Source organism: Alnus glutinosa, chromosome 13 (genome assembly GCF_958979055.1).
Source record: "Alnus glutinosa chromosome 13, dhAlnGlut1.1, whole genome shotgun sequence".
In the NCBI taxonomy this organism is placed as follows: domain Eukaryota; kingdom Viridiplantae; phylum Streptophyta; class Magnoliopsida; order Fagales; family Betulaceae; genus Alnus; species Alnus glutinosa.
The window spans coordinates 8,194,766-8,220,427 of NC_084898.1; the positions used below are offsets into that span (position 1 = coordinate 8,194,766).

Here is a 25,662-nt window from a genome sequence, read left to right on the forward strand (position 1 = left end):
GCTTTATGGTCATGGGTCTGCTAAACCACGATTGGCCTTGGTCGTGGGTCACCAAACTTAGGCTTGGCAATTCGTGCATTCGGGTCGGGTTCGTGTCAACCCGGCCGACCCGATTACATAAACGGGTTCGACACAAACCCGACCCGATTATTAATCGGGTTGTGACACGCGACCCGAACATGACTCGACTAATAATCGGGTAACCCGAACACGACTAATAATCGTGTAACTCGTTAACCCGACCCGACACCAATTTCACATGTTTCAAGTTTCAACCTTCAATTTTAGTTTTTACCTTCATGTCTTCAATTGCCGGTTTCTTTCTTTGATATTTCTTTTTTTTCTTCATTTTCCACTCAGTTCGTAATTGATCATCATCTCTCTTTCTGTTACAGATGAGAGAAAGAAGAAGACAAGAGGAAGGGAGAGGAAGATGATTCTCTCTCTTTTCTATGCTGCGTGTTTGAACAAGAAGGAAGAAGAAGTGAAGAACCGAACAACTAAGAAGGGAAAAGAATAAAGAAAATGGGAGAAGAGGGTGAACCGTGAACGTGAGGCGTGAATTTTTTTTTTAATCAGGTTATAATCATGTTGACGGGTCAACCCGCGTAATCGGGTTATAATCGTGTTGGCGGGTCAACCCGCGGGTTGACCCGCCAAACACGATTATAATCGGGTCAACCCGATTATAACAAACCCAAACCCGGTTTTTTCGTGTCGTGTTCGTGCCGGGTTCGCAAGTTGTGTCAAAAATTGCGAACCCTAACCAAACTCACGGACTGGCCTTGGCTGTGACTTAGGTGACCCATGGCCCATGTTAAAAAAATAAAAAAATAAAAAAGAAAAAAAGGTATTTTGGGGATTTTTGACATCCACCGTTAGGAGTTAACAAAAAATCCTAATAGAAAGATGACATTACAAAATCCTAAAATTAAGGAATTCAAAATTGTAAATTTTTAAACTCTGAAGGTATGATTGCAAAAGCGCTAAACATGAGGGGTAAGTGAAGTTTTCCCTTGTTATTGTTATTAATTTTTCCAACTTTTTGTGGGGTGACAAATACTTTTATTATTTATGATTTGGGCTAATTTTTAATATACTTTCAAAGTTTTTTTTATTTCCTGTGATTTATCAAGGTACTAATTTTAATTATTTGTGAACTATGTCCTTGTTGATAATTTGTACATGAAACCGAACTTTTATACCTATGTTAACCAAACACTCAATTAATAGAAACAACACTTTATAACAAAGTTTACTAAATGCCAACTACAATTTAAAATTTGTGTATTCATAAACTACATTTTAAGATTCACTTCTTTAAATCTTTAAAATCGCAATCCTAAACGATATTTAGGTCAAGTGCGTGAGAAAGAAGAATAAGTAAGTTGTGAATGAATGTCCTTTGGTAAGATTGCATTTTTCTTAATGCATTGCCGATGAAAGAGTTGTAAGACTAGTAGGAAAGTGAGATATGATCAAATGGGGATACGGTGTATTGAAGTCTATGTTCTCTTCAAATTCAAGCCACACATCACTACATAGTGACTTAAATTCATGTTTAATTCTTTGTTGACTTTGGAGAGACTGTCTCTGCAGTCTACATTGCGTTCATTTTTTGTTTTTTTTCTTCGAAGAAGTATACATACCTCCCTCAAACTACTATTTCATTATCAATGTGCCCACAAATTATCAATTGTGTCAATGTCTCACCTAAACTACCAAAAAAATGTCAATTTCTCTTAAAGCTAACAAAAAGACAAAAATAACCATAAAAAGTGTCAATAAAACAAATATATCCTTATAAATTTGAAAAAATTAAAATTAAAAATTAAAAAAATCGGAAAAAAAAATTGTTTTTTAAAAAATAATTAGAAAAAAAAGGGAAATAAATGAAAATCGGGTGGCCCAAACTGAAAATTATATAAAACAAAATCTTAAAAAAAAAAAAAAATGAAAAACCTTAGTTTTTATTTATTTTTATTTTTTTTCAATTTTTTTTAGTTTTAGTTTTTTTCTAAATTTTAATTTTTTTTTAAATATATATATATATATTTGTTTTGTTTTTATATAATTTTATGACATTATTTGATAATTTAGGAGGGGGCATTGACACTATTAATAGTTTGAAAGCGCTCCGACAAATTAAGTAGTAGTTTGAGTTGATATAAATATTTTTCCTTTTTTTTTTCTTTTTTTTTTTTGGGTACTTGTTATCGGAAAATGATGGGCCATAGGCATGTGATATATTACAGTTGATCTATCTTATGCAACCTAAACGCAAAAAAAGTCCAAAATACCGCTCACTAGGCCCAACATTAGCCCATCTGGTTTTTACGTGGACGGGGACTGCGGCTTATGACCAACGGAAGCTTGAAAAGGCCAACCTCACCGGATATTATATGAACACCCTATTATTTTAGACTTTTATTTAACGCGTTTTTTCACATCTCAAACGTCATAGCTTACGTCACCTTTTTGTTTTGTTTTGTCTTTTTTTTCCGTTTATTCACATTGCACCCCAATGATTATTGCCCAGGAAAATAATAATAACAATAATTAAATAAAAAAACACTCACCTATTTTTATAAAACACCCATCATTCCAATTTATTTAATTCATTTCCATGCACTTTCTCCATATTTCTGAAGCCACCAATAGGCAATAGTGGTGCCGGTTGACTTGAAAAATAAAATATAGATGAAGGCCTTGAATTTAAAATATTTGTAAACTTTAATATCAATTTTGTAAAATTATTAATTTGAGTCTTAATGTTAAAAACACAAAATACTGGAAAATCCTATCAATATTTCCCCCTTTTTTTCATATATATATATATATATATATACCACTGATCCCCCTTAGTGATTTAAGTCAAGATTATATTTTTCAATGATCAAACAAAATATTTAATAACCTAAGTATATTATATATCTATAGCATGTGTATATAATTATAATAAAAATAAAATATTATGAACACAGATAGCATACAACCTCCAAAAACCTGTGAGCCATAGGTTCAAAGTCAACTCACACGTATTGTGTATTTGTCGTGTACGCAAGGCAGGTAGCCTGCTCCTGCATCAACCTACGGCTGCCCCAAATGTGAATCCCACACACACACCGACCCGGACGAAATCGCCCGTTGTCGGTCAACCCAGTTGCCCGCTGCCCGTCTTTCTCTATCTCCGTCAAACCTCGAATAAAACCACCTGCCCTAACTGCCCGAACCACTCTCTCTCTCTCTCTCTCTCTCTCTCCCCCTATATATATGAGCTACATTCCACTAACTGCTCTCGCACATATTCCCTAACCACCACAAAAGAAATGGCCCGACTCTCCGTCGCCGTCGCCGTCACGTTCTTCTTGCTCGCCCTCTGCCATGCCCGTATTCCGATAGATCCGTCCGAAAAAGATGCCGTCTTGCCAGATCCGGCACCCAAAACGTACATCCCCTCCAACGAGCAACCCGAGTCCGAAGCCGCAACCTTGGTCGAGTGGAAAGCCGAGTCAACGGTATCCGAAGCAGAATCGGAGCCGTTGACCATGATCAGCTTCAAAGCCGAGACACCGGAATCGGAATCAAAATCGGAGCCGTTGATAACGACCAGCTTCCGTCCGGTCAACCGCCACTTCCGCCCGTTCCCGTTAACGTCCCGTCGAGGCCACCGTTGCCGCCATCACCGCCGCGAAAACCACATCCAGATGTTCAAGCCGTGGGGCCCGCGCTTCCCCGACCGCGAGGTCCCGTACGGAAACGACATGATCATGCCCCCAAAGGAGGATTCGCGTCCGGATCCGGAGTTCCGGGGCGGAGCACGTGAGATGTGGGCTAGATTGAGCCACGCGGGGCACAGGTTCCACCGCGAGGATGATGACGAGGAGAGGAGCGAGCACATGAAGAAGAGGCACCACCACCACCATCAACACGTGGAGCGAGATGAGAGTGAGAGAGAGGACGATCACCATCACGAGCACGATCACCATCACGATCACGAGCACGGGCACGAGTCTGGGTTTATGAAGAGTGTGAGCAAGTTTCTGGATCTGTTTTGAAGCTTTGGGTGACCAGTGGTTTATAATATAGGAAAATGCTAAAAAAACAGCGGTTACATACTCTCCCTCTTATATGGGGTGTACTCCACCTCATATGTGAGAAGGGTGTGTAACACACCTATTATATATATTCGTGGTTGTTTATTTTTGTTTTTATAGGAACATGTTGTCGTGGGAGTTTAGCTTTGTAAATAATTTTGCATCCGGGAGAGATGTGGAAGTATGATATGAGAGCCTCCTGCCTGTAGATAGATGTGTTATGGGATGGATATGCGACTCTTATTATGTGTATTTGCTTGTTTTTGTGGTAGATTTAATTTATAAGATTTTGCATTAAGTAGATACCAAATTATGCCAACATGTGCTCACTCAAAGCGTTTAAAAAAAAACTATAAATACCGAGTATTAGAAGACAGTGGAACATGAACTATCCTGAACGGTGCTGGACAGCTCTGAACATGGCCCTGGGTTTACCAGATGAGAGCCTCCACTGACGTCGGAACACTTCCAAGGAGGACTTGTTGATCTGGTTGGTGTGGAGCTGTGAAGATTGATGTTGGAGAGGCAAATCCCTGTAAAAGGGGAGTTCTTGATGCCTTGTATCAAACCCGCTTGCAGAACCTTCACACCCCAAACATTGTTGATGGTGATACCCTCAACAACCGGGAGAGCATTTGGGTTGAATCCGTCGTCGGGGTGGCCGCCAACATCGCCTGCAATCTTAATCCCCTTTCGAGCATTTTCTATAAACACATGAGATACTGTAATATTTCTTATGATCCCTCCCCTACCACTGTTTGTCTTCACATGGATACCAAGTCCCATGTTGAAAAGGTTTATGTGTTCTGCCAACACATTCTCCACCCCACCAGAGGTTTCACTTCCAATTGCAATTCCGGCAAATGGGGACGATCCTGTTACCCGTCGGATGGTGATGTCGGAACTTGGGCGACCATAAGCAATGCCATATTCATCCCACCCGCTCTTCACAGCCACGAGATCATCTCCAGTTGATATGTATGAGTCCTCTATGCAGACATGAGAGCTTGAATCTGTATCATAAATTTTAAGAAAATATAGAATTAAAATTTCTTCTACATCACTCCTTCAATCAGCCTACCAGCGATGTGACTATAGCATTCTAACCCAATATGCTTTTGCAACAAAGCTGAACACAATCAATATATGGGGCAGAACAGTTGTGGAGTCTAACCCATAGTATTACACCAACCTACCTATCTTAGCCATCGGCCGTTATGAAGCTCAAGATCCTCTTCATTTTAAGTGAAATGGAAAAAAATCATTTAATGATCAAAATTAAATTTTACATATTTGATGGTGAATATATTGTCACGTCATTTAAAATTATAAATGATGTGGTATCATGTACATCGTTATATACAACAAAACAAAACAAAATCTTGATCTTTAAGTGCAATAGAGAGGATCTATTTTACAGTCAAAATTTTGTTTTGTTACATATAAGTGGTGTTATAGAGGATCCTATTCCATAGTCCCACCAAGAAAGGTTAGCAGGAGGGTTTTTTTTCTTTTTTTTGATAAGTTAATGCAGGAATTATCTGTTCCATCTAATAAGAATCTAAGAATAAATAAATAAATAAGTTAGAAAGACTACATATAAGGCACTAAAGATAGTATTACCTGGATCAATGCCATCAGTGTTGGGAGAGTCAGATGGAGCCAATATTGTAACAAAGCGGATAACAACATTGCTGCAGAAAAAGAAAGATGTATGAGATGATATTATAGCTCTACCCCTCCAATCCTAGGCTGTATCAGCCTAGTAACAAGGAACAATATAATGGACGCCAAAAACATGAAAATTATACAGCTAAGTCTATACTGATTCGCAGCCACAAGGACAATGTAAATTCATTTTTTGAATTAGTTGGCAAAGTCACTGTAAATTCAGTCATGTCATACAAAGAATTGGCCAGCTCAACATTATTGGACTGCATTAAAGTATTTAACCCCTCAACTGGTTCTTATACTTGTCGTGCAGCTCCAAGTTTAAAATGCTGCAAAATTAAATATTTAACTCCAACATTCTAAAACAAATTATTTAAGATAGACATCACGCATATGCATATATATATATATATATATATATATATATATATATATATATATATATATATATATATATATACATATATACACACACACACACACACTTCAACCAATTACCAATCCTTATAAACAGTAATTCAAAAATTAAAATTGCTTCACCCACCAGTTGAGAGGTTCAATGTGGAGCCACACAATATGTCGATTTCTCTTAAATATTTATGAATACATATATAAAACGCAGCCCAGTATTTAAATAAAACTCTGCAAAAATAGAGTTTAATAGTTTTACCTGCAATAGACAGGGTGAATGTTCCAAAATGGAGAATTCTGGAAAATTACATTGGAAATGATAATGTCTCTGGAGTTCATGAATTCAATGAGACTCGGCCTAGTAAATTGAAGAGTTCCCCGCCTCCACATGTTCCACCAGACACCCCCTTGGCCATCAATTGTCCCATTCTCACCTATGAAAATAACAAATTGAGATACCAAAAAGAAAAAACAGAAGACGAAGATTATAAAATGTCATTTTCTACTAAAAGATGTAGTTCTAGGATGAAATTTTTACATTACTGAATAGTCTGCATGTCAAAAAACCCACAAACATCTGCTTCATTAATGTACAGTAAAATGGTTACATATTTTAATTTTTTGGGAAACTACACTTACCCTCTCGAACTGACACCCAATTTGCAATCACTAACTTTAAAAAGTAACAATCGACTCGTCAAATTAGCATACACTTTCAATTTGCCTCCTCCGATAGCATTTTTTGTTAACTCGAACAGAAAATACATCATGTGACCTACACATGACTCAAATAAAAAATTTAAGGAAAAAACAAACCGCGGAAGAAAACTCACAGCTTGTCTCCACGGCTCCATGTCCAGAGACCTAGTCGTGGCTCTCTATGGAAGAAGACACACAGCCTGGCCGTCAGTCTCTGTGGAAGGAGACCAGTCGTGTGTCTCAATGGCCAGAGACCCACACACTGGTTGTGGGTCTCCATGGCTAAAGACCCACGGCCTGGCCGAGGGTCTCCCCGGCTTCATGGCCAAAGATTAGAAAGAGGGAATAGAAAACAAGTAGCACGTAGAAGGGAGAGGAGGGAACGAGAAAGAGGGAGAAGAATATGCAAGAAAGTGAGAGAAGCAAGAAGAGGAAAAAGACAAAGGAGAAATAATCGCCAAATTTGTTTATTCATCAAAAGCTCCCAACAACAGTACAAAAATGGGTTTAAATAGACTAGGAAACTAAACCCTAACCATAGTCACACTTAGGTTGAAGGCCCACTAAAAATAACATGACCTAAAGTCTGGTAAGTAAATAACATAACAATAAAATAAAAATGCAAAATAACAAAAGTTCCAATAACAAAATCTCCAGCCACAAAGTTATAGGCTGGATCGTCCCCCGACATCAGCGTCCATACACACGTGTGATTGCTGTTCTGTATCTAGCATCCTCACCAACTCTCCCTAAGGAGGAAAAACTCAACCCTGTCGAGTGTGGCCCTTGGCAGATTTGGTAGTACTCCAATATGTCAGGATCAAGTTGTTGCACTATATCCCTGGTAATCCATGTGTAGTCTGAATTTGGCCGTTCCCCCAACGAACTAGGAAGCGTTGAACTTCTCCATTCCTGGTAAAGACAACTTGCTCATCCAAAATAGCATCAATATATTCTTTATGTGCTGGTGGAAGGGGTAGCTGGACGGGATTAGGTATAGCATTGATGTCAGGATCAAAGAAAGGTTCCTTGAAAGGGTCATCTGGGATAATTGGCTGGCCCTTATACGCAACTAGATCCTCTACATTAATTGTGGAGCTAATACCATGGTTGGGTGGAACGTCAATGACATAAGCATTTGGTTCGACCCGCTACAACACTTTAAAAGGCCTGACATTACGAGCTTGCAATTTTAGAACAGATCCAGATTGAAACTGTTTAGGTCTAATCCGGACCATGACATAATCTCTTATGCTAAATTTAGTGTGACACCTATGTGAATCAACTTGAATTTTATATTGGCCATTACTTGCTTGAATTTTTTACTAATCTCATTATGTAAGTCATGAACTTGTTGTGCAAATGCTTCGCCTAACTAAAAACCCTAGCATGGGAAGACATTGGGAGAAGGTCTAAAGGTTTCCTAGGCAACCATGGGCAACTTCAAATGGACTCATGCCTATGGACCTATTAACGGAGCTATTGTATGTGAATTGAGTTGGCAGGAGAATCAAATCCTATTTCCTGTTGTATTCGCCCACCATACACCATAGAAGGTTTCCAAGACTACGGTAAACCACTTCAGTCTAGCAATTTGTTTGGGGGTGGCAAGCAGTGGAGAATTTCAGCTTCATACCAACCATGTGCCAAAGGGTTTTTCAGAAATGAAACGTACCTAACAGACACTATGGCCTTGGGAAGACCATATAACTTGACAACCTCGTCAAAATAGAGCTTTGCAACCTTAGAGGTGTCTGAGGTCTTGGTGCATAGAATGAAGTGGGCCATCTTAAAAAAGCGGTTCACTTCCACAAAGATGGAATCATGCTTCTTTAAGGTATGCAAGAGCCCAAGCATAAAGTCCATACCCACATTCTGCCAAGGGCAATTCGGCACAATTAGCCAATTAGCATGTTCAACATTGACCAATAAAATTGGCAACATCTCTCTTTAGGCTCGGCCAATAAAATTGGCGCCCCACTTCCTCTATTGTCTTGTCATGCCCGAAGTGTCCCAAAAGGCCCACCGCGTGAATCTCCCAAATTAAGAAATCTTGCACTAAAGTCTATGGGATGCAGAGCTTGTTGGCCCAGAATAAACATCCATCTTGAAGGTAATAGCCGTATGCAGTAGGGCATTGTTCATCTCCAAAATCAAGACACAACTCATAGCCCTCTTTGAGCCCCCCCCCCCCCCCCCCCCCCCCCCCCCCCCGCGGGTGACCTTTACACTCATCATGGAGAGCAAAGTTATTTGGCGACTAAGCGCATCAGCTGCCTTGTTCTCAACTATTGACCTATGCTACAAGACAAAAGGAATAGGCTTGCAAAAACTCGACCCAACAACCATGCTTATGATTGAGTTTCTTCTGGAAATTGAGTTAGCATAGGGCTTCATGGTCAAAGTAGAGGACAAAGTCCTGGGGTAGTAAATGATGGCACCAGTGTCATAAGGCTTGCACTACCTCATCTCTTTATCATTCGTTGAGTACTTTTGTTTAGCCTCGTTTAGTTTTTCGCTAAAATAGGTTATTGGGTGACGCTCCTGACTAAGTACTCCACCTATGCCAATACCCGACGCATCTTACTCCACTTCAAATACTTTTGTGAAATATGGGAGTCACATGACTAGGGCTTTAGTCACTCTTTTTAATCTCTCCAAACGCTTTGGCCGCAACGTTTGTCCACTTGAATTCACCATGTTTCATGCAGTCTATGACAGGAGACATAATGCTAAACCCTTTAATGAATCGATGGTAAAAGGTACAGTCCATGAAAATTGCAAATGTCAAGGATATTCTTGGGCTCCAGCCACTCTACGATCACCTGAATTTTCTATGGGTCAACAAATATTCCCTCAAAAGAAACTATGAACCCTAATAAGATGACTCTATTGGTGAAGGAGCACTTCTTTTTTTTATGATAAGTAATGATAGTTTTATTGAAAGCGTAAGGCGCCCCTACGTACACTAGAAGTATACAACAGGAAACACCTAACTAGGAGCACTTCTTAAGGTTGGCATAAAGGCTTTCCTTTCTCAGGATGGCACAAACCTGAGTGAGGTGGCCCAAATGTTGCTCCTTCGACTTGTTGTATATGGGTTTGTCATCAAAGTACACGACCAGGAATTTACCAATGAAAGGCCTTAGTACTTGTCTCATCACTCTCATAAAGGTACTTGGAGCGTTTGAATGGCCAAACGGCATGACCAACCATTCATATAATCCGTCCTTCATCTTGAAGGCGGTTTTCCACTCATCTTCGAGGCGGATTCTAATTGATGGTAGCCACTCTTCAGATCAATCTTGAAAAAGACCATGGCTCCTGAAAAAGACCGTGGGTCCTGCCATCATGTTTAACATAATAATAAAATAAAAATGAAAAATAACAAAAGTGCCAATAAAAAAATCTCCAGCTCTCAATCACCCAACCACAAAGTCATAGGTTGGGTCGTCCTTCGATGTCAACGTCTATACACACGTGTGATTGGTGGCATGTATCGGTGTCCACACCACGTGGCTTGGTCGTGCATCTCTATGAAGGACCATTGATCTCATTGGCCAGAGACACATGGTCTGGTTGTGGCTCTCCACATCTAGAGCTAGGCCTCCATGGCCAGGGGATATATATATATATATATATATAATTGTATTTCCACACATCTGGTAAGGGGTATAATGGACGATTTCAGTCACGTGTGGGTCATGTAATGCATTTTCCACGCAAGTTAACTGAACCAGCGGAGGAAGCAACCTGAAAGTGCTGGGTAGTTTGAGGGTGTCGATTGTTACTTTTTATAAGTTTGATAAGGTAATCACAAATCGGGTGTCAATTCGAGAGGGGTAAGTGTAATTTTCCCTTAATTTTTTAATAGTCAGATTCACTGAAATAAATGGATAAAGCATAATACATGGGGACATATCTCTAGCTACATACCTACAAATGAAAATTGTATAGCATATTGTGTATGACAGAAGGTTCTCTAAATATTGATTATTAAATTATTTAATATGCAGAAGGGATCTATTACTAAGTATGACAAGCAATGATGCAAATTCTTGTTGATACCCACCAGTGATTACCACATCACGAACCCCGTCTCCATGAATAAAACTCTGATACCTTCCTCCGGGGAGCTCCCTCCCCCTTCCATAAGATGGCAAAGGAGCAATTAAAGGCCAATTCCCAGTATCCTGAAGCATCAAGCAAGGAAGAAAGATCAACATATCTATGATTTTTTTTTTTTAAGTTAAGAAGAAGAAGAAGAAGAAGAAGAAGAAAGATCAACAGATCGTATAAGACCAAATCATGGGCCACAGAATAAAGCAGTAGTCATCTAAGGCTTTCAATTGTTTTACCTTTTTCCTTTCTTAATTAGAAAAAGAATCTGCCTCAATGATATCTATACAAGGGTCAACATCTATAGTAAATTACAATTGTCAGTGCCCGTCCTAAAAAAGGATTAGTACAAAATCACTCCTCAACCCCCACCCCGAAAAAAAAAAAAAAAAACTAATAATATAATGCTGGAAAAAGGATTAGTGCAATTGTGTTGTCCTAATTTATTTTAGTTAATAGTATTTAGTCATGCTGTTAGTATTCTGGTGTAGAAAGAAAACTCTTCTTAATTTCAAGAAAGATTGACTAGGATTTAAAATGATTGCCTTTAGAAGGATTTTTTTTTTTTTTTTTGGGAAATGTCAAGAAAATATATGCGTGTATATGTGTGCCAATCTAAGAACTGTATCAAGCCTCTTATAAATAGAAATTTTTGTTTAATTCATTTAGACCAGTTTATGATACTACATGTGCCTAAGAACCAATAAAGTGAGATGTTAGGTGTAGTATGACTATTCTCCTTTCATGTGTTGAAAGGTTTGGTTTGTGAGAACTGAACAATTTACAAAAATATAACTCACCATAAAAAATAAAAATAGAAAGGAAGAAAAAATAAAAAATAAAATAAAATAAAAGAAGAAGAAGAAAGATAGGAAGAAAAAAAATGTGCAAGACAATTTAGCGAGGATTGGAGAAATTTTCTTATCCTTGTGTTTCAATTTTGGGATAGGAAAACTTGTCTTTATCTTTACTTTTTTTTTTCTTTTCTTTTTTCTTTTTTTTCTTTTTTTTTTCTCTTTTGCCAATTATTTTGTTTGTTGTACATGACAAAGTCTAGGGTACCTATTTCTTTACTTCTACTTGTTTCTTTGTTTGTCAGCTTTCTATACATTAGTCCAGCTCCCCCAAGGTACAAAGCCTAGCTCCACCACTGCTAACATGGGCTCGGGATATGCCACAAGCCTCAAGGACTAGGTTGAATATTCATATTAGGAGTCGCTTTTTGGTTTTATGGTCCAAGAACCGATACTGACCCCATAAAGCTCTAACTCTTAATTACGGGAGACCCAATTCGGATTTAGGATATAGAGTAGGGTTCATCATCGGGTCAGCCGGTTTGGGCCAATCCGACGATTCCAACCCGAATTGACGCGGTTTGGCCAGGCTAGAGCTATCCATTGGTCTGTCAGTAGGATTTTTCAAATTCCGATGGGTCAGGTTGAGTGTTGGTAAACCTGACAAACCCAACCCAACCAACTATATGTTCTATTTAATTTTTTGTTTTTTGTTTTTACCTTCTTTACTAGTTTTCCTTAATGTAATCAACCCCCCTCCCCCCCTCCCCCACCCCCCATTTTTTCAAATTCCGATGGATCAGGTTGAGTGTTGGTAAACCTGACAAACCCAACCCGACCAACTATATGTTCTATTTAATTTTTTGTTTTTTGTTTTTACCTTCTTTACTAGTTTTCCTTAATGTAATCAACCCCCCCCCCCCCCCCCCCCCCCCCCCCCCTTACATTTTGTTCATTCAGCCCAGCCGGCAGCCGCACATCTGCATCTCTCATTATCTCACAACCGCACATTGTTTGACACCCCCAATTTTCCTTCGTTGGCAGCCATTTCTCCTCCCATCTCTCTCCCACTTTCATCGCCAACCTCCGCTTTTTCTTTTTTTAAAAAAAAAAATTCAATAGAATTACAGTTAAGGAGCTTCTCTGCATCTTTGGCATGGTTAAGAAACAGAGTAGCCAAGAAACTAAGGGATTTTCTGTCGATCAAAGAACTGATCCTGACCCGAAGAAAACGGGGTGGTTTGGTTTAGTGACCAAAACCCTTGGTCAGTCGGTCAGTTTAAAAACCAACCACCGATCACCGTCAGTGAGAGATAAGTACCAACCTGAGGGCTTAGTGTTTAGCCCTAATACATTTGTGGGAAGGTGTTACGTACCGGCCTTTGTCGGACCAAAAGTTGGTCTTCCCTTGTGTCCATTGACCATCAGTGGAAATGGATCTAACTAGATGTGGCCTCAATATTCCAAAGCAATACTTATATTTCATGCATGAAACTGATTGGGTGTTTTGTTTCTATTGTCATGTATGAATAATGTGAAATGACAAAAAATCCCAAAGAACCATGTACGTGAACAAGCAAGAAGCAAACGTGACCATACAACCAGCATACACTTCCTGTCCGCATCCGTTCGCTTCTAGCCTTCTAGGTTGCATGAACAAGAATCCTACTCTCTTATACATATGCTTCTATTACCAAGAATAGATCATGCAGAAGACCATAAACAGCACATGCAAAGGGAAAACATCCTTAATGAATGTTGATGACACTAACTATCACTACCAATTTGACATGGAGCAGAAACAACTTTGTTACAATCAAGCTATGAATGAAATGGGGCCTCATGCAGATTTGCACATCCAATTTCTTTAGAGAGACGTGCAGATTTACAAATCCAATTTTTATACATGCTTTTAAGTTATATAATAATTTTTGAACATAAATAGTCTACAAAAAGCATGTTTTTGTATAAGAACTAATTATTTTTATAATTTTTAGAAAATAAGTTTTTTAATTTAATTTTAAAAATATATCCAACCCCTAGATAAACAACTTCCAGCATTTAAAAAAAAGAAATGTTACACACACTCCCACTCTCAAGTGCACACTCCATGACATGGCAATAAAAATCATTGGATATATTAATCCATCCAAAATCTAACGGTGATTTTACCTACCACATTAAAGAGGGTGTGCACTTGGGAGTGTAAGAGTGAGAGTGTCTGTAGCATTTCACATCCAAAAAACCTTGTATGCAGGTAGACAGAGTCGCATATTCTATCATAGCAAAATCAGACAATAATCTGTCCCCACCTTATACTGTTTAATTAGGCTTATATTTTTAATATTGCCCAGCGCAGATCTGTGAAATTCACTGATGGTGTGTGTTTATTATATAATAAAGGGAAAAATACATTTTACCCCCAAAAGTTTCCCCACTTTTTCAATTTTGCCTCCAATGTTTAACATTGCCAATTTTTAAACATTTGAAGCAAAATTGAAAAAGTGGTGAAACTTTGGGGGATGTATTTTTCCCTGTAATAGAACAATACTTTCTATTGATAGCAAAAGAACATAAAAGCATTGGCATCCTACATGTGGTAATGGATAAGCGACATTATAAATATAACGGTTGTTAATAAAACGACAGGACAACCGCACAGATATCTAGCTGTCCCATTATCTCATTTCTTTCCACTGTAAATGCAAAGCACATGCAACCATGCGAAACCAGACCCACCATCACCATCTTATTATTCTTTTAAAGCCTGGCCCATCAATGGTCCATGCACATCTCCCAATCCCCAATGTTTTTAACCATCACTCTCGCTAGGCCAATCAAAACCGTATCACCAAGCAAATCAAATTTTCAACGGTGCATTGCAATAATGTAACACAAATTTGGAGCTTTCTTATCATAATTAAAGCCATATTAATCAAGTTTACGAGTAAGATAATTAATGGGAGTATGAGTACCTGAGTGGCTTTGATAACAGCACCTCTAGCCAAGTAGAGGGTCATGTGGCTGGTGAGATTGAAGCTCTCCGTTAAGTACACCCCAGGAGGTATATAAAGCAGCGTGCCACCTCTCCTCCTCAGGTGCTGAATCCGATAAATCGCCTCCCGAAACGCCTTCGTATTCAACGTCCGTCCGTCACCGACACCCCCAAAGTCCGTAATCAAGATCTTGTCGTTCCGGTAATTCATCGGTACCATCCCCGAGCACGTTATCATTTCCGGGAGAGCCACAGAGTTCAGAATCGGTGCAATGGTTGAGAAGCAGAGGAAAAACGAGACCACGAAGCGAAGCATTTTCGTAAATTCAAGCTTTATCCAAGGGCAATTAGCGGAGGTATGAATTTTCTTTGTTTTTTTAAAAGGAATGTTGGAGAGAGCCAAAGAGAAAAGGTACAAAAAGTGCTTTAGAGGACGATTGGGAGAGGATTGAGAGAAAATAAACAAAGCGATTTTCTTAAACAAAGAGATTAGCTTTTGAGAGATAAAATGAGAGAAAGAAATGGAATTAGTGACCGATTGAGAGTGATTACAGGGGAAAAAGAACAAATTTACTTGAAGATTTGGTTTAGAATCTTCGAGAAAAGAGAGAGAGAGAGTGAAAATGTGTGGTAGATCCGGAAATGGAACAAAGAGAAAGCTCCAAAAGAGAAGCGTTAATGGAGATTAACCTGCATTATATAATTGAAAAAGAAAAGGTTAAGAACCAGAAAAGTAAGAATTTAGCAATGGGAATCATAATGAGAAAGAGAGAGACCTGTGAGATTGAGCTCTGACGACGAAGCATCGGACGGCTGAGATCGGCTTTGAGGAAATAATCACCGGAGTTCCACAACGGAGCTTTGTCTACAAGTGTGATCGTCTCCGAGAGAGTGAGAGTGAGAGAGAGAGGAGAGCAGAACTCGAGGTCGGACACACCGACACAGCGATCGAGTAGTTAACAAAGCAGTGACACAGTAACATGGGCCAACAAAATAAGCATAACAAATTCTGTGATACAGGGACGACACGTCACAGCATTCACGCAGCATTAACTACCTTAATTATGAGAAACACCAGCAGAGTAGCTAAAAAATATTAGAATTTTCTATAATATTAAATAATTTGTAAATTCTTAAATTACATAATTTTGACCCCTTTAACGCATTAAAACGCTTAAAAACTTTTATATATTAAAAATATGGGATGTTACAGTTTATAATTGAATATATTTTAATCAGATTTTTGCTCTATATGTTGCAAGAAAATTTTGATCCAAAAACTACCTTTTGATTTTATAAAGAATAATCGTCTATGCAAAAACAAAAATGAAATCTTTTGGGAGGAAAATTGTTTCTGACTGCTTCGATAACATGTTCTGTTTTTAGTATGTGACATTTTTCAAGCATTTTGGTGCCTAAAAACAACACATTGCGTAATTTGAGAATATACAAATCTATAGGGGATCCTAATCCGCTAAAATAAGGCTCATAATAGTTATATAATATTATATGTTGAAACAGTTCCTGGTATAGTGACACAAGCTTTTGTGAAATCATGTCTTCTCTTCTGCAAAACAATAAATATCAAAGAAGCTCGCCGAAGGTGCCAGTCGGACTCACTCTGATGCCTAAGTCTTTTTGGGGATAATTTAGATCAATTATGTATAATAATAAAATCATCTCAAGAATATCTGGTGGTTTGCACCTATTTATAGACGACATTTCAACAATCCACTCCAGATTAGATGAGAACTGATCTCCTAACTCCAAGATTCCTTCCTGTCACATCCAGGATCCAGGCAGTCCAAGTATCCCAGGATTTGATATTCACAAGATAATTCTGACTTCTTGTGAAATTCTTGATGGGCCTAAGCCTTAACCTTATAATGGAGCTAGTTTTTCAGGATTAATATAAATAAATGAGCTTGATGAATTAAATAAGTCCATCTACTAACTATTGAGATTATTTCCCAACAGTTACACCAAAATTCCCCTTATCCGAAATATTCTTCAATTGGTAGATTTTTATTTTATTTTTTTGGGTAATTACATTTTCCTGCCATGAACTACCAACTTGACAAAAATAGAACATTCAACTACCAAAGTTACACGTTTTTCCCCCTTCCGTCAGTCAGGGGTGTTAAGTCCAACAATCAACGGGTCATGTGCGGGTCACGTGCCGTTTTAATGAATTTTCTTCCTATTTTACCCTTTCTCTGCAACTATCTCTATCCCTCTCTCTCGTTTATCTTCTTCATGTCTGTAACTAATCAGTCGTCTTCTTCCTTAAACTGTCTCTCTCTTGCCTCAACGTCATGCCCAAATTGATCCCGATTGCCGGCCCCTCGCTCTTCGCCATAGCTGATCAACAACAAAAGCTCACACAAAAACATTGAAGACAACGAGTTTTGATTTTTGAGACATAGAAATTTTGCTCAACTGAGGAGAGACAGGGAGTGGGATGGGTTATAAGCCATCCATCCCACTGCAGTAGGATTTTTTATTTTTATTTTGTCAATAAATATTTGTATGTTCTGGACTGTTTCCATCTTTCACCAGCTTTGCTTCAAGTCTATACCACCTATCCCTCGACGCAAGAATATCCACAATGTAAACAAAGCTTTTTATCTTCCTCTGTTTTAGCCTCCATAAACAAAGAATAACAGAGCCACCTATGAAGGAGGATATTGCTGGACCTTTACATTAATTTTTGAAGCTTACTCTTGTCCTTAGCACTCAACATATCTGCAGCTGCTCCACTCAATTGGTCTTTCGACGATTGCTGTTTGTTCTAAGATAGTAGAGCGAAAATCCTTCTCTCACTCTCAGGCACGCCAATTCTCAACAATACTTTCTGTCTTGTTTGCTTCCTCTATTCTTATATGTTTATTCCCATACATCTTGCAGTTTTCTCCAGAGTACACAAGTAAGGTAGATGAACTTGTCAAGGACAAACTTGAACCTCTTCATACCATCACCTCCACTTCGAGCAACCCGTTCCCAATAAGTTATCCAATTGCATGTACAAGACACATACAAACCCTATTAATCAGCACATCATCAATCACGGCATTGCTGATCTTCTTAAAGAGCTCATAAAGCACCTCTATTTCACTTACATTGACTGCATCCATGTAAGAGAGATGACATTAATCTTTAGTATAATGGTTTTATAATTCTTTTGAGAAGAGGAGAATGGTTTCATAATTCTTTATAGAATGGTTTTCTTCTCTCTTTCTTACGTTTGATTCTCTCATGCCATTGGCCGAACAGGTAATAAGCGCATATGGGGTTGGTTCAAGATATTCAAACTTTTTGTCTGAAATGAATAATAATTGGAGAAACACACTCAATAATAATAATAATAATAATAATAAACACACACACACTCAATAAAAAGGTTAGCCTTTTTATTGAATTTTAGAAACCAAATGCGGAAGTCGATGGCAAGGCTTCTTCAAGAATTAAATCGTCAAACAGAACATGTTTTTAGGTCGTTGCTTGTGGAATTGATCCAAGGCTCTACTGCGCGGTGTCTCAGCCACTGCCCGCATGCAATCAAACGCATAGACATGTATGGAACAGACAAAGACTTACAGTTGGTAGTAGAGCAATATTGACATGTAAAGACAGTTGGCAATGGATCCAGCTACTTAACATGCATGAGGTCCACATTAGGATTCACGCAGCCTACATTAACCCTAAAACCTGCTACTGACATACACAAACATGCTTTAACACTGCTATTGACAACTTTATCAACCAAGATGAAACAATATCTCCATTAGAGAAACCATAAATTGCACTTTAATAGGTTTGGGTGAAAGCATGAAGCTTATCTAGTGTTTTATCCAATGAATGCAATGTGGAACCTTTGACAAATTATGATTCAAAGTGATAAAATCATGTATCTCATGTTATAAGATAAGCAAGTAGCATATAAATTCTTGGCAAAAGAAGACGCAGCTTTCAAATCCATAGGCACCAAATCCCAAGCATTGAATCACGTCTATGTACGGACATACACACATAGATATGCATAAAGAGACCAAAAAACGAACTGGCCACTCATCAGATCAACACTGAGAGAAAGAGAGAGACTACACCTGGAAGAGCAAAAGAAACTGAGCACAACACAGAGCAAGAGGAAAGAAAAAGATCATTGAACAGTAAAAAAAAATGGTACACTTCAATTAAGAGGAAAAAAAACCTACATGTTTCTCCTCTTCCTTGGTTTCTCGTCTGTGCTTTCATCTAGTTTGGCTACAAAGTCATAATCTTCTACTGAGTCATCATCGTCTTCATCCTCAGCTTGAAAAATAGGTCAGCAAAAATGGGTCCAAGAGCTATTGGTTTTCGACGACCAGCCTTTGGCAATAAGCTCTAGGCCAAGCTAGTATGGCGGCTCAAGAACCAGCGCAAAGTCTAGTGCTCACAAGACTGGTTTGACGTCGTTCAGCTCTGTAACCATGAACGTTTCTCTTGCTTTGTTTCTTTATTGTACTTTTTTTTTTGTATTTTTTTTTTCAGAATCCTTTAACGAGGGAGTTGAGGGCAAAATAGGAAGAAAATTCATTAAAACGGCACGTGATCCACACCTAACCCGTTGACCATTGGATTTAACCCCTCTGACTAGCGAAAAGGGAGAAAAACCTGTAACTTTAGTAGTTGGATGCTCTATTTTGGTCGAGTTAGCAGTTCATGGGAGATTTCTGCAATAGTTGGTAGTTTATGGGGAGAAAATGTAATTACCACCTTTTTTTTTCCCCTTTGTTAGTCATTATTGGACTAAAGGTCTTTTAGGTTTTCAAGAAAAAAGAAAAACAGAACACCAATCAATCATCTCGAGCTCCATGCGCACGCCTATCATTAAATGTGGCTCTTGGATATCCAGTCTTCATGTGCACGCTTGCCATTAGATGTGACCTTTGGACTCTCGATTTCCGTTTACATGCCTACCATTAAGATGTGACCCTTGGACTCCCGATTTTCGTGTGCACGCTTGTCGTTACAATGTGACCTTTGGGTTCCCAGCCTCCGTGTGCACGTCTGCCATTAAGACGTGACTTTTGAGCTCCCAAGGAAAGTTCTATATAAACCTTCCCCGTTTTCCCTTTTCATTTCACTTCTCACTTCTCTCTAGCTTTCGAGATTTTCCTATTCTTCGTTTTTCTACTTTGCCGGCATCATGTCTTCCTCTCACTCTGATGGATCCCAATCTTATTCTAGGGACCCTACTCCGGATCTTCCATTAGAGGATGAGGAGATTCTATAACTTGGGGAGGCGACACAAGGTCCCGTGTAACCCGAGGAGGTGGCTCAAGGTGCCGTGGTTCACAGGTTGTGCCCTTTGGAGGTTCATAATGAGCCGAAGTATTCAGTCTAGGATGAGCCCATACTCTGGCATAACTATGACATCCGTCCCTCTGTCAAGCTCCATTTTCAAGACCCCATCTCCAAAACTTTTGATGGTGGTGAGATCTTCCTCTATGAGAGGATGTTTATGGCGGGACTACGCCTTCCTTTCCCACCTATAGCCCCGGAGTTGTTAATTGTCTTCGGGGTCGCTCCGAGTCAAATTCGGCAGAACGGGTGGAGGCACTTCTTCGCTTCATATCTTTTGTGGCCAACCGTCTTGGAAGGATGTCGGATGTCGATCCGCGAATTCTTCAACATTTACCATCCTACCACATATGACGACGAGGCAGTGACCTTCATTGTTCGCCAAAATCCGATATTCATTTGGCTACAGGGCAATTATTCCAACAACAAGGAATGGCCAAATGAATTTTTCTACGTCTTGGGAGAATGGGAGTCTTCCACCACCAAGCCTCTTCCTGCTGAATAGAGGATATCTCGAGAATGGAGACCGATTGAGAACGATTGTAAGTATCTTCTTCCTATCATCTCTTTTTAAGTCACCCGCTTTAATGTTTGTCTAATCATTCTTTGTTGAATTTTTCATAGGGAGGGAAGCCCCCGAGCTTACCAGAATTGAAGCGAGGAGAGTTGCCGAGATGATCATCTTTTCTCGACTAGGGAAAAATTTTGAGAGAATAAATTTTGACAAGATTGTCACTGATGCGAGCATGAGGGAGTACCTTGAGTATGACATTCATAAAGGTAGAGTCCCTTTTAGGGATGTAATGGGGCCGAGCCGAGCTGAGCTTTAAGATTTTAAGACTGGCTCGTTTATGAGTTGAGCTTAAATAGTTGAGCTTAAACTTGAGCCGAGCTATGAAATGTGTGTTTAAGCTCGACTCGTTTAAAACTTGGGCGAGCTCGAGTTCATTGTGAATGCCATTCGACCCAAGCCAGGTTACTCGAGAAGCTCATTTCAACTAGAGCTCGAGGTAGGCTATTAAATTTTTCAATGCATGATCAAAGAGAAGTTTAAACCTGAGTTTGTGAACAATCTCTATACATTTATTAATAACATAAATATATAATATGTAACTATATAAGGCATATTATAAAATATAGTACATAACTATAGTCTATAAGTAACAAATTAGCAATATGTTATTATATATAGCTAGATATTATAAACTATGGTATATGTATATTGTGAGCAAGTAGTAAGTCTTATATCCTATATAACTAAGTAACTATAGTATAAGTACAATATATAACTATTGTTAGCCATTTGTGATGTGATATATGTGTTTATATAGATATATACATACTAGGGAAAACTTCAATTTACCCCCATGAAGTTGTCATTGATTTGCAATTCTACCACCAATGTTTCAATTTTGTTTATTGCACCCCATTAAGTTTCAGAAATTTTCAACTTAGGGATTCCGTCCAATTGATCCGTCTAAAATAACGAAAGTCGCCTCACGTGCCACGCACGTGCGTTTTTTAGTTCTAACTTACCAAATGTATTTCTTTCCAAAATGCTGCGTTTGAAGCACTGGAAGGCCACATGGAGCCCATTCTTCATGAACGTTCATGTACTCCCTCGTGTCCAGCCCATTCAACATGCATAGCTTTGGTGATATTCCTCTAAGCTTTGAGCACCAAGCGAAAGAACGAGCTTTCGGGATGATCACGATCTCGCCAACCCACATCGAAACCCATCCGAAAATACCATATATTGACGCCTTTTGATCAGAATGTTCTGGAGGATCAGATCATTCTGGAGGGATGGGCCACCTGATCCCCATCATGGAGCTCAGCAAACGCTTCGTGACCAACCACAACTTCACCCTCACAATCTTTGCTGTCACTTTGCTTCTTAATAATTCGCACTTTTTTGTCTCTTTGATGCCCATCTTATGGTGAGTTTGCTCCATTTCTTGTGTTTTTGGAACCTAGACATATCATATGAGGAGGAGGATGATCATCATGAGGTAATTCCTTTGATATTCTTACATAAAACTAACACATTTTTGTATTTCTTTTTAGTCTATTACTACTATTCCTGCAATCTTCAATGATAGGCCTTAATCCTAAGTACTGGTACTACCCCAGTACGTACTGGTTTCATATCCATTGAGTTCCCAACCACTAATTTTTCTCTACAAATTCTGCCACGTACATCAAGATCCTTATCTTTTGTAGCTGATCTCTGTACGTGTTCGTTTGTTGCTGCATGTTGACAAAGCCATGGTATTGGGCCACTAGCTTCTTGTTACTTACAAATGCCACCAAATGTTCCAAAACCAGATATTTACAAAGCTCAAGTTAATTGCTATATATCCAAATGTTGACAAAACTTTGTGTAACTCTCAATCTAAGTAATGTGTAACTCTCTCTCTCTCTCTCTTTCGAAATGGGTTTTCTTGTTCTGTGTAGGGTATTTGTTCAGTATAGAGAGGTAAAGACCATGCTCTGTTTTAGACTCCCAAAACAGAGCACAAAGACTAAAGACCATATATGCTCTGCCGAGGAAAACCATAGGTGAAGTTTCCAAGCTGTTTATATGGTATTCCTTAAGTCCTTATACAGTTTTTCCGAGCCAGCGAGACAAAAACAATAGACACAGGAAAAAATTCAGACACCATGAGAACTCTTTTAAACTCCGTGGTTTCGTTAGCATGGTGAAGCGCCAATGGAAGTACTCCCACTGATGTTTGCCACTGGATTCCCTCTCAAGAAAACATGGTCGACGTTGGGAATCACCAGGATTATACACGTACAACTTTCTTGTGTTTTACTTGGGTTATTCCAAGTCTAGGGCTGGCAAAACGGGTACCCGACACGACCCGTTAAGACCCGCGACCCGTTTAAGCTAGACCCAGACACGAACCGTTTATGTTAACGGGTCGGGGCTCCAGACACGACACGGCTATTTCATGGGTCACCCGACACAACCCGTGAAACCCGTTTAGCATAACGGGTCATATCGGGTCGACACGACCCGTTTAGCACTAACTTTAGCTCATCCTAACTCTAAAACTATATGCAGTATGCACGAATCAGTCTAAAGACCTCAAATTCCAACACAAGTATCAAGAAAGGCAAAAGAGCAATTTAACTGTGATATAGGAAGCAACTACTAGATATGCCAACAGATCAGAAAAAGGTTTACAGCTACTAGATACATGATATTCGGCATGTGCTTAGAATTATGATTGTTTCCAGCTCAGTTGACACTGCACCTCACAACAATGATGCAGAAATGCTCAATGATGGAGAGGAATCTGAGAATAGCGCCAACACCATATAATTAAAGAATCTAACCATTCACTTCTTCAGTCAATAAATACAACTAGCACTACAGTAGCAGCAACCAAGTCCCACTTGCGTGCTCTATGATTCTAATGGACCATCCTCACCGGGCAGACCGAAAATACGAAGGTTTCTGTCCATTGATCCTATTGCCACGTATTTTGCATCTGTACCAAATTTTGCACAAGTTGCTTTACCTGAAGTCACAGCAGAATATATTAAACATCAAGGATTAACACGTAAAAACCCACTAATAATAATAATAAAAATAGCAACAAATGTAGAGGAACCTTTGCCAGACAAATCAGGAAAAGTTTTGATACAACTCCATTCTGATTTAACATTTGCAACTTGGTAAACTCTGCACAAGTAAACACCCAACAGATCAGAAAAAGGTTTTTTTCAACTCTATCGCTTACCGTGATGGATTTTGTCGGCTGGTGGAGAGAGACGTTGCTTAACTTGCTTGGACTTGAAAATCTGTTGGAGTCTTGGAGAGAGTCAGAGAGGGGCTGAACAGCCTGAACTGATGATTAGATGATTAGATTAAAGAAGAATAGAAGGGAATGAAGTGCTGAACTGCTGAAGGGCGGTGGAACCGTGGAAGTGGAAGACCGTGGAACTGTGGAAAAGGTTAGGGTTTTCAATTTGATAGCTTTACCCTTTAGTTGTCTTTTGAAATTTGTTTTTTGAACTTTTGTCTTTCGGCGCTTTTCACTGTTTTGTGATTTTTGAACATTTGTTTTGTGATTAAAGCTTAAAAGTTAAAACATAAAATGATAAAATCAGACAATCAGAATTACTAAAATAATATAATTTAAATAACTAAATTACTTTCTTCTTTTTTTTTTTTCTTTTTTTTGAATAACTAAATTATTAATAAGCTATAAGCCTATAACAGTATAACTTATAACTTATAAAGCCCACCATTCTCGAATTTCCCAGAAAAAAGAAAAAGAAAAAAAAGTGGTTAATCGTGTCTGGCGGGTCACCCACGGGTGACCCGCCACCTGACCCGCCAAACTAAGTTAAACGGGTCATAAACAGGTCTACCCGTTTATGACCCAAACCCGTTTAAAGTAGACTCAAACCCGCTAATTTCGTGTCGTGTTCGTGTCGGGTTGTCGGGTCGTGTCAAAATTGCCAGCCCTAATTCCAACAATATATTCTGACTGTGCAGATAGAACCGGACCTTCTTTGTGCCTCTCTTGCTATGTTGATGGAGGTGGCAAACGATGTCAAGAGACCAAGCCAAGAGGGCATGTACTTGAAGATCCTATCGTATGTACTATCTTCTATGCAGGGATGGGTGGAGAAGAGATTGCTCAGTTACCATAACTATTTCCAGAGTGTATAGAGATTTAGATTGTTTGTAATTCTGCATACTAAACATGTATGGCAGTAGTTGTATTTATAGAAGAATTCGAAACATCTAGATAATCACTAGATGTGTTTTACAAGAAACAAACTATCTATCTAATCTGAACGTCTAACTCTAGAGTCCTAGTAGATTACATTCACAACTAGTCTAGAGTTAATCTAAAAAGAAGTCTAACTAGAAGAGTCTTTGTTTAACTCTAAAGCTTGATCAGAATCCTTATTCAAGTCTATAGCATTATCTTTAGCCGAATAGGATTCTGATCCAATACGCCCCCTCAAACTCGACGTGGGAGGATGCACGTTGAGGTTGGACCGTAGCATCCCGAACCGGACAGCAGGAAGAGGCTTGGTGAGGACATCAGCCAGTTGATCTTTCCCAGAGATGAAGCAAACATCAAGAAGTTTCTTAGCAACCATATCTCTAACAAAATGATAATCAATCTCTATATGCTTTGTGCGTGCATGATAGAGAGGATTTGACGTGAGATATGTGGCGCCAATGTTGTCGCAATGTAGAACTGGTCGATGTGGAGAAGTAACACCAAGTTCACTGAGTAAAGACTGAATCCATGCTAATTCGGTTGCTGCATTGGCCACTGCTTTGTACTCAGATTCAGTACTTGAGCGAGAAACCGTTGGTTGCTTCTTTGAGCTCCATGACAGAATATTCTTACCAAGTAAAACACAATAACCGGAGGTGGATCTTCTATCATCCGGACAACTTGCCCAATCTGAATCTGAGTAAGCTGTGAGTTGCTTGGAAGAATTCTTGTAGATGCAGAAATAATAGGAGATTGTAGACTTTAAGTAGCGCAAGATG

General features: G+C 39.0%; 2 protein-coding genes across 2 annotated transcripts; one reads left to right on the forward strand and one right to left on the reverse strand.

The window, feature by feature from the left end:
- Nucleotides 1-2,953: 2,953 nt before the first annotated feature.
- On the reverse strand, nt 2,954-15,795 carry LOC133855022 (probable polygalacturonase). Its single transcript, XM_062291316.1, has 6 exons — nt 15,563-15,795; nt 14,767-15,476; nt 10,951-11,071; nt 6,439-6,613; nt 5,721-5,791; nt 2,954-5,110 (listed from the first exon to the last, which is right to left on the reverse strand). The coding sequence occupies exons 2-6, from the start codon at nt 15,100-15,102 to the stop codon at nt 4,464-4,466; spliced, it is 1,350 nt and encodes a 449-aa protein (XP_062147300.1). The 5' UTR covers nt 15,103-15,476; nt 15,563-15,795; the 3' UTR covers nt 2,954-4,463.
- On the forward strand, nt 3,330-4,058 carry LOC133853867 (uncharacterized). The gene has a single exon (XM_062289893.1). It carries the CDS (start codon nt 3,330-3,332, stop codon nt 4,056-4,058), a length of 729 nt encoding a protein of 242 aa, XP_062145877.1.
- Nucleotides 15,796-25,662: the final 9,867 nt, after the last annotated feature.